Below are 14,537 nucleotides of genomic sequence, written 5' to 3'. Positions count from 1 at the left end.
ACTAATTCTGTTAAATCATTATTATCATTTTAGATATATTAATTACTAGTGTGTCAAACAAATATTAAATATTATAAATTAATAGAATAGAGTTCAAGTGGGCTGTTTTCAAATACCTACTTTATTTTTCTATTTAAAAATACTTAAGCGTTTAATTTTTCTTTTTAAAAATTAATTTTAATTGTCATTAATTCTTTTCTCTTTCACGAATTCAGTTTCATTACAGAAAAATTATGAAATATTATTACTTGAATAACTTTTTCTTTCCGGTATTTATAATTTAGCTTTGTTAAATAATAATTTCATTTTTTATTTTAAAAATTAATTTACACTTGTAAATAAAAATAGGTTAGGGTAGTAAATCGTTAGAAAATCTTCTTGTAACTCTTACTCTTGATTAAAGAGTTTATAATATAAAAAAATGAAAAAAATTAAATATAGAAAACAAAGTCAAAATATTTTAATTACCTACAATTATTTTACTATTTTATAAAAAATTATTACATCATAATTTACATATAAAACATAGAATTGCATGAGAAGTACAAATATTCTTTAAAAGCTATTAAGAATACTAAAGACTATGCTACAAGAAGGTCATTTACTTTATCTGTCCTTGTTTTCTTAGGTATATAATCATATTTTTATTGATAAGAATCAATATAATTTTTTTATAAAATTCTTCTTCTTAATGAAATTTCATAGGATCCATAAAAATTATATCTTCATCCATAAGATTCTAAGTACTTTAATCAATTGAGAATTTAATTCTATCCGAATTGTCTGTTTTCAAATATTACCGTATTCACAAATTTTATTTTCATTTTAATTTTTTTAGCAAATTGTATCAATTTATGTCTTTCGGAATATTCTTAGAATCTTCTTCTGTGATGGAATCACCGTTATTCGTTCTAGTTAACTAGAATTCTCACTCTCACTTTCACTACCTAAGTGTAAAAATAAATTTACTGTATTTGTTAATATCACTTAAAATGCAACAACTATAAATAAAGATTTGAGAATGAAAATGTAACTATTAACATTATTGTTCCAGTGGATAATATTATACATGTAATAATCATAATCACTTTTAATAACAATGTTCAGATAGCTAAATAAAACTTACTACATGTATGGGGTAAATATTCCTCTTATTATCCCTAGCTAAAAAAGAACTTTTTAAGGCATAATTTTGTATGTTATGTATACCTACTAAATAAAAAAATAATTATAAATAGAATTATCAGTATCATTCTATCTATGAATTTTTCTCATGTACATCAATTAAAATGTTGTGGTCTTCCCTTAAACTGGTATTCTCAATATGATCAATAGTTTCCATTCATTTACTTGTTCACACATGTATACTAATTTTCTATTAAATATAACAGAATTGAATCACCATTTTTTGTAAAACTTTTTTAGTATTTACATAAAAATATAATAAATGAACGGTGAAAGGATGAAAAATAAAATAATTGAATATTTTATCTCATGTATATAAGTAAGTAAAATAAATAAATAAAGAGCAAACAAGTATTAAAATTAAATTATGATAAAATAATAGGAATAAGAAATATCAAATAGATTTTTTTTTCATAAGTAATCTATTAATAACTCGAATTAATAAAAGTGGTCTGCCATAACTCGCTACTAAAATGCGTGAAATTGGTTCATTAATCTAGTTTGCTGGTTTGTTTAGGTTCTTACTGCATAACCTCTTAAGTCCGTACTGCATAACTTCTTAAGCTCGTATTGCATAACCTGTAACCCATGCGGGCCAACAACAGGACGAGATGAGTTGGTCTGCTGGCCTACGTAAATAAATAAAAACTATTTTATATTTTTTTTTTAAAAAGCATATCCCCTCACTTATTATTGACCTTTATTTTATTTTATTTTAAAAATATTGAACTTAATGTAAAAAAAAAGAGATATTTTATTTTAATAATGTAAAGAAGTTAATATTAAAAGTGACAATGAATTTAGTTTTAAATAAAGTCTTATATTTAAAATTTGTTAATAAAAAAATATAATTTTTTTAATAAGATACTCGTTAAAAATTAGTTATTTTCGTTAAAATATTGTGTAGTATAATCTAATACATTTACATATATAGAGAAAATATAAAATAGATACAAAACAAAATTTAATTATTTTTAATCAAACATTTTAACGACCCTCATACTTAAATTCATATTTTTATCTTAATGGAATGAATTAAAATAATAAAATTTTAATTTTTTAACAATAGAAATTGATTTTATAATCTAGGAAAAATAAATTTTATATGTTAGATGAAGTGTTTACATTAGAATTAAAATTGTTTGGTTGAAGGTTTATATTCTAACCAAGTGTTATAACTAGAAGAAAAAAATATTTATGACATCACTTTTTATGGAGAAGCACACACTCCTAAATGATTGAATGCTGGAATTATCTCTCATAAATTGGATCAAATCTATGTTAAAATATAAAAAAATGTTTTTATTTATTTATGTGGTTCTAGATTTTTCAAAGTTTTCAACTTGCTTACGACATCCACACAATCCAGCTTGTGAATTTTTCTGACTTACCTATTCTTCTAACTTTAATATTTCATGTTCCTTCCAAACCACAAATTCTCCTCTTAAAACATTTATCTACAATAAACTACAGAGAACCACCTGAGAGTGTAATATAAAATAAAAATAATATATATTGATATTTATGAATACTCACATATATTTTTGTTAAAAAATAAGATTACTTACAAATAATTATTTGAAATATAAATTTAAATAAAAAAATTTATCTTAAAGTTTGATCCAAATAAAATGACATAAAAGATTTAGTCTTTCTGTAAAAAAAATTAAATAAATTTCAATTTTTAAAATTAATTATTTAAAAAATATTTTTATAAGTATAAATAAAACATATAAATTTATAAAACCAAATTCTAAACATTTTTTTTTAATTTTCAATGTTTTTCAATAAGTTACTTTTGTTATTTGATTTTTAAAATAATATTTAAATGAAAATAACTAATAACAAATAATAAATATCATATTTGTTAACATAATATATGAGTGGTGCAAATGAGGTTGAATTATGTTTAAAGTTTACTTTCTAATATGATATCAGAGTCATTTAGAGTTTTTACTAACAAGAGTTTGTTTGTCTTATCCAGTCATCCGTTGTCGGATCACCTATAAATATATGATTTCACTACAAAAAAATCGTGTATATAGTGGCGGTCAGTTCTATGACGATCTGGGAAATCGACACAATACAAAAATAACTACCACCGCGTACATCATTTTTTGTAATGTCTCATGCACGAATTGACGGATCTCGTCGTGAGGGAAAAGTGTTGGAGATCCCACATCAGCTAAATATAAAAACATATCATAATATATAAGTGAGCGCAAATCTCACTTTATGAATTGATGCGCAAATCTCACTTTATGAATTGATTTTGTAAGATTGAAGTAAACTTAAATTTAACTTCCTAAGAATATTGTTTGTATTTGTGTAACTATATATATACATTTATATATATATATATGCGGGGACAATTGTTCTTTTAGTTAGTACAAATTGTTTTTGCATGATAAGCTAACTTTTTGCTATATCTTGTACTATTGGTACATAGAATAACAATCCTTTTTGGTTCCATAACTTTTCTCAACATCCATACACTTTGAAGTTGAAAATGAATTTAATACATAGTACTTACAATAATCCATCATTTCCCAAACCAAAACTTTTGTCTAACGTATCCATCAACTTTCAGTTTGAAAGTGAATTTATTATATACAATAAAAACAAGAACATGGTTAGTTATCTCAACAACATAGCATTTAATGAAGTCACCTACATTGTCAACTTGGTTAGATTTTTTTGTTGGGGTTAAGGGTAAGGAGGAAATTATGTGTAAACTAAATATGTCATTTAAACTAAAATAATCTCCTAAATAATTATATAAAAGATATCAGTTCATTATTGTCTCTCAGATGATACAACTAAAATTCTAATGATTCATATGTATTATAAGAAGGTGAAGAATGATTAGCTCATCTACCTATTAGAAGAGACTAAAGCTCCTTCTTCGGAGTTAGTCTGTTCTAATCGCCCTCTGCAATAAAGCCATAACCAGGAACAAGTTTCAGTATACCTTGGGTGCCTTACACAACAAGGAAAATGCAATTACGAAAGGAAATTATGTCTTGGGTTTTGTTTTGTTTGGGTCTTGATCCAGTAAAATGTACTGTTCACAAATTCAGTTTTTTTCTCTCTTTTTCTTTTGACTTAATCTCTTCCTTTTATTGAAGGCATTGCAAAGGTTAGTACAATATTTGGTTATCTTTTTTTCTAAACACATTCTCTCTGCAATTGAACCACTAGATGAATTCAATATTGTTCAAACCCTTTTGCACTTTGTGATAAAAAGAGAAATTTGCAGGCTAATCCTTAGTTTGTAAAAGAGGAAATTTCCTTTATATAAGGAAAATAATATGATGTAAAAAAAATGATAAAATCCTACACGAGAAAATGGAAAGTGTTACAACTAAAGTACTTTCTTTTATGGTCTAATGTACTCATTGTGTTCCAATTTAATAGATAGTACTAACTCTTTCTTTTATTTTTATTTTTGCTTAATAAAGAATGTGAGTGCTCGACTTCCTTTGGATGAGTTACTATAACGACATTGTGTGTTTTGAATGTCACATCAACACAAGCTCATCTGGGTAGTTAGGTATCTACAGACTTTTTGGATTTTAAGTATGACGAACCTAAAGGTAAATCCCACCCAAGTCTTCTTCCTTTCTATAGTTGAGGTTAAAGGTAGATTTTGTTAAGGTGTTGGTTGTGGGTTGTTAACTTTTTAACGATGGTGAAAAGAGGAAGTTCCTTTTTATTGGACAAAATATTTTGTGTGCTATCACGTCTGGCTGAGATCTATGATGAGGAGTGAGGATATCGAACCATTGGTAGTTGGAATGGTCATGCGGATTCTTTAAAATTCAAAATAAATTCAAATTCAAACAAATATATTAGATTTAAAATTCATATTCATTTTAACTAGATGAAATTTATTTATATTTTTTTTAAATTCATTTAAAGTAGATTAAATTTAGATTAAATTCACTTTATCAATTAGAATAAATTTATTTTGATTCGAAAACGGGCTAACCTGAATCGTCTTGGGTCTAAGCCGACTCGACTTGGACCTGGACTGACTCGACTAGATCAATATTCAGACCCACTTGGCTAGACCTGGACTTGAGCCCACTTGGCTAGACTTGGACCTGGATTGAATCGGGTCAACTTGACTCGACATGGGCCTGGATCGACTCGACTCGACATAGGTCCAGACCGACTGGGCTCGACATCGGCCCATGCTGACTTGACTCAACAATCGCTTGACATCAACCCGAAACGGATCAACTCGACATGGGTCCGAGCCAAATCTTCTTGATATGGGCCCGAGCCAACTCGTCTTGACATGGGCCCGAGCTAACTCAACTCGACATAGGCCCATGCCGACTCGACTCGATTTCGATCAGACCCACTCGGCACGACATTTGCCCAGACTAACTCAACTTAACAATCGCTCAACATCAGCTCAGAACGACACGGCTCGACTCGTCTTGACATGGGCCCGAGCCGACTCAACTCGACATGGGCCAAAACAAGTCTCAAGGGGAACAAAACAAGTCTTCACAACGAAATGCATTTGAAAAACAAAGCATTTTAGTTTTCTTATTTTCTTTATTATAACTCTTATTTTTTGTCTTCTTACGGAAGGCTAAACTTTTTTGTGTTGATTTTCTTGTAATTTCATAATGAATTTTGGGGTTCCTATTCAAGAAAGTTTTGTTCTTCAATTTCTTGTAGCAGCTTATGTTTTACTGTTAGTCTTTTTGAAATCTATTTTTTGTTAAAATAATTGTTTTTTTATTGCTTGTTGATAATTCAAATCTTTTCTTTAATTAGAGTTCTTGGTTAGTTTGCTTATTCCAATCACTCTCTTGTTCATTTAGTTCAAGAGGTAGAAGAAAATGTCTCATGAGTAGATGCTTAGAGACGAGGGAGATACAGAATATCGCTTGTTTGATTAAGTTTGATTTTATGTGAGAATTGAAAGGATGTTAATTTAAAGAAAACGATGATAAATTCATTGTTGAAAGAACCTCAGAGTCAACATACTTCCTTTATTATTTTTAAGCATCTATTTTACTTTACTACAAACAAATCTCAAAACTCATTTTTGTCTTGCTATATTTCTTATTTGCTTACAGATACTTTTTGAACACTGATTAGTTGGATTTATTATTGAATTTGGATTTATTATTGAATTTGTTTGACTGACAACTTTGAAAAATCTGCCCATATGTGTACTAATACTAAAGGGAATGGGAATTGAAGGTGGTAGAAAAAAAGAATGAAGTACTCCCACAATTTCGATCTAAGTATACTTTCATCCATTGATTGAATAAATAACTATGAGGAACAAAATAATCCTTTAATTTTTTGAAGTTCCTTTTCTTTTGCTTGCGATCTCTTTAGTATTAAACAGTTTAATATTAGACAATCTATATTGAAATATTTTTAATTTAACTGGTAAAAGACAATGGTCAAAACCTAGTAAAAAAGGTAGTTTAAGAAAATAGTTAAAAGGAAAAAGATGGCAATCGACGTAAACACAACTATATAGGAAAATCCTGTTAATATAATATATATATATATATATATATATATATATATATATATAAAGAGGTAGTCCAAAATGTTACTGGTAGAGGTCTCCACCATTTATCGAAAAGGCTACATCAACAGTAACTTGAATGGTGGAGTTTTGTAGTTATTGAAAATGAATTATATTGGTCCACAACCCCTTCCGAATATCTAACTTCCTTTATGAAACTACCAACTTAAACTATACTTGGTCAACCAAGAAGGAACTATATTTAAAATATATTTAACTTATTTAAATTTGTATTATTGGAATGATTTTCCTTATATACAATTTTAGTAAATAAAAAATAACAATATATTATTAGCCGTGACAAAAAAATAATATATTATTAGAAAAACTTTTGAGGTTTTTGTTATACCTCTTGTTAATTAAAATTGATGTAAAATGAAAAGAACATTAATTAATATATGGTACATGTTAGAATTTTTTTTATTTATAACAAATTTTAATCAATTAATAATAATACATTAGAAATTTATAAGAAAGTATTATATGCAGGAATTAAACTGGTTTGGGTTAGCACGAGCAGTACGACGTAATTAAGTTTCAAAATAACTGCAATCATATTCTTTTCCATATATAGTATGCCTAACTTTTCTAATAATGATAAAAATTAATTTATTCTATTTCTAATTATTAAGAATTGTCAATTTTTTAAGCGTGAAATTGTTGATAAATAAATAAATCAGGGATAAAACATTAAGATAGTTGAAATAATTTAACATGAACAAAAAAAAATTTCATAACGTATACAGATCCTGGCAGTGATGAAACAAGTAGTTGTGTAAAAATAGTTATCACTATCTAACCTTCATTTCTGACTTTATTTCTCTTCCTTTTAAATTACCTCTCATAATAAATTGGGTCAAGTTTACGTTAAAATAGTTATAGAATTTTAGAAGTTTCAAACTTGCCTACAACATCCACACAATCAGCTTGTGAATTTTTTCTGACTTACCTATTCTTCTAACTTTAATATTTCATGTTCCTTCCAAACCACAAATTCTCCTCTTAAAACATTTATCTACAATAAACTACATAAAACCACTTGAGAGTGTGATATAAAATAAAAATAATATATATTCTCTCCATTACTTGCTCGTACTAAAAAAAACATTCAAAGATTTTTTTTATATCTATTGATATTTATGAATACTCACGCATATTTTTATAAAAAGTAGATTACTTACAAATAATTATTTGAAATGTAAATTTGATCTTAAAGTTTGATCCAAATAAATTGACATAAAAGATTTAGTCTTTCTGTAAAAAAATTCAAATAAATTTCAAATTTTTTAAAAATAAATTGATCTGTATAAGTCTAAATAAAACATATAAATTTATAAACCAAATTCTAAACAAATTTTTTTAAAATTTTCAATGTTTATTCAATAAGTTTACTTTTGTGATTTGATATTTAAGAGAATAGTTAAATGAAAATATCCAGTAACAATTTAACAAATAATAAATACTATATTTGTTGAAGTACACTTATGCAAATCTCATTTCACTTTATAAATTGGTTTCGTAAGATTGAATTATGATTAAAGTCGACTTCCTAATATGATATCAGAACTATTTATGATATATAGTAATGAGAGTTTGTTAGGCTTATTAGGTCACTCATTATCGAACCACCCATGAGTATATAATCTCACACACGAGTTGACATGTCTCAACGTGAAGAATATGTGTTGAAGATCTCACATCGACTATTTCATAATATATAAGTGAAAACAAACCTTACTATATGAGTCAGTTTTGTAAAGTTGAGTTAGATTTAAAAGTTTATTTCATAAAAATATATATTATTTACATTTTTCCAAATATATTTAGGGATATATATATATATATATAATATTGATTATGGATTGTTGTTTTAGTTAGCACAAAGTATTTTTCATGATAAGTTAACTTTTTGGTATGTCTTGTACTACGGGTACATAAATCTGGTTCCAGAACTTTTCTCAACATCCATCCACTTTGAATTTGAAAGTGAATTTATTACATAGTACATACAATAATCCGTCATTTCCCAAACCAAAACTTTTGTCTAACATATCCATCAACCTCCGTTTGAATATGAATTTATTTCTACTGCACAATAAAAACAAGAACTTGGTTAGGTGTCTCAACAACATATCATTTAATGAAGTCGCCGATCTATAAAAGTTGGTTTCCACCTTGAGAAAAAAGAAATTAACAAAAAAGAATCAATACAATTTTGGTGGTGTATCAAGGAAAACTCAATTGTTATGGGAATGGATAGGGAAATGGAAGAGATCCTAAGAGAGATGAGGGGATACTTCAATACTGGAAAAACCAAAAGTGTAACATGGAGGAAAAACCAGCTCACAGGTATCTTAGACCTTATTCACGAGAATGAAGATGCCATATTCAAAGCCCTCCATCTAGATCTTGGGAAGCACCCTGTTGAGGCTTACCGCGATGAGGTTTAATTAAACACCACTGTTTTTAATTATCTGAATCATAGTTACAACTTGATTTATTTGTGCACACTTTTTTGTATTTTGATTCTTTAAACTGTGTTCTTGGGTTCTTGACTGGTTCATTGATTTTCTGCAGGTTGGAGGGGTAGAAAAATCAGTCAACAAATCTTTGAGCTGCGTTGAGAAATGGATGGCTCCTAAAAAGGTAGATTATCCCATTCTCCTTTTTTTCTTAATATTTATCACTTCCACTTTCAGCACTTGTCATTTTCTTTTGATTAGCTTGATAATTGTATATAATCTGAACAACACTTTTATCACCAAAAACTCAAAATCAGAATTGTACGACATCAGGGTATTCAAATTTTTATGCAAACTTGATCTAGAAGTAAATATAATCACTGTTTTGTAGCTGCTTCTTCTTCCACAATTTTCTTGTTAAGACCTAAGTCAGCTATTAACATTTTTTCTTGGTGGGGATACTGTTGCAGAGTGATATCCCTTTGCTTTTCTTTCCAGCTAAAGCAGAAGTGTTATCAGAACCCCTTGGTGTGGTTCTCATATTTTCTTCATGGAACTTCCCAATCAGTGAGTCTTCAAAATTCCTGACAAACTCCTTTTCTCTCTCTCTCTCTCTCTATATATATATATATAGATATATATTTTAATCCTTACTTTTAGTTTCAAAACTATTCAAAACCATGCTACATGAACATTTTTGTCTTTAGATATTTTAACAGGGGACAACTTAGTTTCTGAAAATATGAAAATCATTTTTAGCTTTTTGAAAGTGTAAAGAGTGAGACAACTGTATCTGTTGCTAAGTTTTTATGAAATCATCTTATTCTTAAAGTAGTATGTTCAAGAACAAATTTGATAATAAATTTTATTTGTAAATTAATTTTACATTAAATTAAAAGTTTCATAAACCAAATTGTCAATAAATTGTCTAGCTGGACTCAATTGTTCCACATTCTATATTTAGAGATTAAATTTTATTTTTTTGTGAAAGTAAATTCTGATCGAGTTACAGGTCTATAAACCAAATAGTATTCAACTATACATCTCTTTATTTTTACCATAGTAAATAACAAATTTTGATTGAATCATTGTTACTTTAATATTTGAAAGCAATAAAGTTAAAAGAAAAAAACTCCTTGCAATAATGCAATCTGTTCTTGAACTCAGAAACTCCTGTGACATAAGTGATATAATAATAATATTAATATTTTTTAAGAACTCAAGTTATAAGAAGATAAATTCAAAGATTAAAATAACAATATAAACACTTACTTTTTACTTTTAGAACTAATGTGTGAATATTTAAACTTTCAAGGTCTAAAAATGATGGTTTTCTTTGGATTACAAAGCCACAAATAATATTTTAGTCTATTAGGAAAGTTTGTAAGTCAAGAATTTTGTGTAACACTATAAGTTCAACAGTGCTTCAATTATGGTCATACTTTTTGGTATATTAAACTTAATGCAAGACTGTTAAAATATGTATTAACCATATGCAGTGCTGTCATTGGATCCATTGATTGGGGCAATATCTGCTGGAAATGTTGTAGTCATAAAACCTTCAGAGCAAGCACCAGCTTGCTCTTCTTTCCTTGCCAATACCATTCCTCACTACTTGGACTCTAATGCCATCAAGGTGATTGAGGGTGGACCAAATGTTTGTGAACAACTACTGCAGCAAAAATGGGACAAAATCTTCTTCACTGGTATTATTTTCCATACCAACTCTGTACTTAGAAATTTTCTCTCCAAAGTTTGCTGTAGAACTAGTCCTGAAATTCTCCACAATTCAACACCAAAGTAACAGTGTTTTGTAATATGTAGTGTTAGGAGTGTTTGTGTCATTCAAACCAAATAAAAAAAATAGTATTCATTGGCTGAACACCATTTCCTTTTGCTTGGTGCTTTGCTTACAATTTCATTTTAAGATATTATCCTACAAAGACAACCACAAACTGATTTCTGGTTCTAGAATTGTTTCTTCATGGTGTGTGAAATTTTCAGGAAGTTCACGTGTGGGGAGCTTAGTCATGTCTGCTGCTGCAAAGAACTTAACTCCTGTTACTCTGGAGTTGGGTGGAAAATGTCCTGCCATACTTGATTCCTTTCCCAATCCTTCGGAATTTAAGGTAGTTCACATGAGTTATCTTGCTTGCAACATTCATTCAATTTCAAGGTCTAATTCAGTTTGCTTTTTCTCTGCACATTTATGGGCATCAAGTTGGCAGTCAAAAGAATTGTAGGAGGAAAATGGGGACCTTGCAGTGGACAAGTTTGCATAGGAATAGACTATTTGCTTGTTGAGGAGAAGTTCTCATCATCTGTGGTATTTATCACAATCACCAGCATCTATTTTTTCTTAACTTTTGTTTTCTAATAGAAAGTTGTTGGTTTTCTTGCAGATAGAGCAATTAAAGAAGATAATCAGAAGATTTTATGGTGAAAACCCTGCGGAATCAAAAGTAGTTTCGAGAATAGTAAACAAGCATCACTTTGAGAGAATACGCAATCTTCTCAAAGAACCTCTTGTTGCCGCTTCCATCGTTCATGGTGGTTTGATCGATGAAGAAAACCTGTAAGTTCTACCTGCTTTTGGCAAACAGAAGTGGAAGTGGTTAACTAGTTTTCTTTTAATTGATCGATTTGTTCGTTCCAACCTTTTTAGGTTCATTGAGCCTACAATCCTGTTAGACCCTCCACTAGATTCTGAGATAATGACGGAAGAAATATTTGGTCCAGTGCTTCCTATAATCACAGTGAGCATGGAAATCCCATTTCATGTTTTCAGTTCTGGAATATATTTTGTGACTGTCTCATTCAACTCTTGAACTGGGTATCTGTGCAGCTGAATAAAATTCAAGAAAGTATTGAATTTATCATTGCAAAACCGAAACCTCTTGCCATTTATGCCTTCACCAAAGATGAAACTTTCAAGAGAAGAATTCTATCCGAAACATCCTCAGGAAGTGTCGTATTTAATGACACTATGGTTCAAGTATTGCTTTTAACTAGCTTGTCTTCTCTGACTTAATTTTCCTTTTTATGAAGAAAATTACAATGCAGAGAAATGGGGTAATAGTTTGTTTGTATGTGCAGTTTTTATGTGATACACTACCATTTGGAGGTGTTGGTGCGAGTGGTCTTGGAAGGTACCATGGAAAGTACTCTTTTGACACTTTCAGCCATGAAAAAGCAGTAATGCATAGAAACCTGATCCTTGAAATTGAACCAAGGTATCCTCCTTGGAGTAAGTTCAAGCTAGAGTTTCTCAAATTGGCTTACAGGCTGAACTACTTTGGACTGTTACTGCACATGTTGGGCTTCAAACTTGGCTTAAAAAAATACAACTAGATCGATAGGAGCAGGGGATCTTATCTGCAGAAGTTGCTCATGTACTCAACACTGACTTGGCTTGTAATAAGGGAAACTTTGTGCTTATTTTCTTGCTTGTAATACAATGTTTCTAAGTCCGAGGTTGTTGGAGATCCTACATCGACTAGAGATTAGAGTCTTTCATTGTATATAAGTGGGTGCAAACCTCAAACTCATGAGTCGGTTTTATGGGGTTGAGTTAAGCTTAAAGTTCACTTTCTTAATATGGTATCAGAGTCATTTCGAGTCTATCCTAACGAGTGTTTGTGTTGAGCCTATCGTGCCACCCGCTATCGGGCTCTTATTGGACCACCCATAATATATAGTCTCACGCACGAGTTGGCAACGGCATGAGGGGATGTGTTGGAGATCCCACGTCGACTAAAGATTATAACCTTTCATTGTATATAAGTGGGTGCAAACCTCAATCTCATGAGTCGGTTTTATGGGGTTGAGTTAGGCTTAAAATCCATTTTTCATAATAGAAGTCTTATGGTCCAAACAAAATAATGGATAACTAAACTAGTTTAGAAACCAATTTTTTTTTAATTTCTAAAATGGTCTCTAATTTTGGTGTCTAAAAATTGGTTTCTATTTCATGATTGTATTGTAGTGTCAAACAAACACTTTGAAACAAAATCTCATTTCAATCACAAATACCAACATCAAGATCTTGAATTTTATATTTTCAAAACCATTTGTGAAACCCTCTCACTAACAAGACCTTGACCACCCTAACAAAAAAACTTTAAAAAAAAAAACAAGATCACCTAAAAAAGTTTATTCTCCAAATAGAACATAGAAAAGTATTATGGTGATGAATTTTGATACTATTTATGTATTAGTACAAATTTAATAAGTGTATTGCCATAAGTAAGTTAAATTTTTCTAAATGAATCCACCTTTCTAAAAAGTGATTTTTTAAAATATAGATTAAAACCATGTTTTAATTGATTAAAATAATATATTAAAATTATAAAATGCTTAAATAATTTTAATGGACTGAATAAAAATTTAATCAACAAAAAATATTAACCAAAATTTTAATATATGCATTTTTTAATAGATTAAAACGTGCTACCATTTAACCGAAGACTAAAAACGTTTCTAAATAACTTGACTACTTTATATTAGTAAGATCAAGATAAAAGAATTACTTATAGCACAATAACACTAATTACAACCGAAAATCAAAATCTTTTGCACTATGAAACTAAGAAATTGGGAGAATCGAATCTTGAATTATCAAATTTCTGTCTCAACATTATCATGTCCTTCAAAGTTTTTCTTGAGTCTTTTATAGTCTTTCTCTTGGAAAGGTAATCATCATGGGAGTGAGAGGTCCAAAAAATCATTTTGGGACAAGACACATGATTGCTTTTACGTTTTTATTTCTGGTAAGGAGAGGGATTGTGCCCTTTATCACCAAGGTTTACTCATCTCCACTACTACTTGTACTACTTCGATTTGACTCAACATATTCCACAGTGTTTGTGGTTATTCTCCTTTACAGCAAACTCTTCAAATTCAAATGTTTATTCATTTAAATAAGAGATAACATAAAACATTGAAACTTGTAAACAACAATCATCATAGAATAATGACTTTTACATGTGGACTTGGAAAACAAAAACAAAACGTATGAAATTAGAAACTTAAGTGTCGGTTTTAACGTCTTGGACATTATCTAGCACAGCACAGATACCACGGACAGTAATGCAACACGGGCACGGACGTGAAGATATGTAAAATCTCTAAAATATAAAACACGAAGATATATAAAATCTCTAAAATGTGGAATACATTAATACAGATTTATATATTATATAATTGTGAATTATATAAATTGACAATAAAGATTTATGTGCACAAGTATGTTTCAGATTATTTTTAAGAGCATAAAGATGTTTTTCATGACTATTTTCACAAGGACTTGTTTTTTATTTTTATAA

At 29.0% G+C, this 14,537-nt stretch overlaps 1 protein-coding gene across 1 annotated transcript; it reads left to right on the top strand.

Annotated features, from left to right (window-relative positions):
* Window positions 1-8,713: 8,713 nt before the first annotated feature.
* Window positions 8,714-12,836, top strand: LOC137808432 (aldehyde dehydrogenase family 3 member F1). The gene is made up of 10 exons (XM_068609537.1): window positions 8,714-9,195; window positions 9,329-9,397; window positions 9,684-9,780; window positions 10,713-10,919; window positions 11,218-11,342; window positions 11,435-11,539; window positions 11,616-11,788; window positions 11,879-11,969; window positions 12,059-12,208; window positions 12,310-12,836. Exons 1-10 carry the CDS (start codon window positions 8,998-9,000, stop codon window positions 12,562-12,564), a joined length of 1,470 nt encoding a protein of 489 aa, XP_068465638.1. The 5' UTR covers window positions 8,714-8,997; the 3' UTR covers window positions 12,565-12,836.
* Window positions 12,837-14,537: the final 1,701 nt, after the last annotated feature.

This window comes from Phaseolus vulgaris, chromosome 3, assembly GCF_000499845.2.
Source record: "Phaseolus vulgaris cultivar G19833 chromosome 3, P. vulgaris v2.0, whole genome shotgun sequence".
Classification (NCBI taxonomy): domain Eukaryota; kingdom Viridiplantae; phylum Streptophyta; class Magnoliopsida; order Fabales; family Fabaceae; genus Phaseolus; species Phaseolus vulgaris.
The sequence above is the reverse complement of the archived record's forward strand: the minus strand, read 5'-3'. Positions and strand labels throughout refer to the sequence as shown.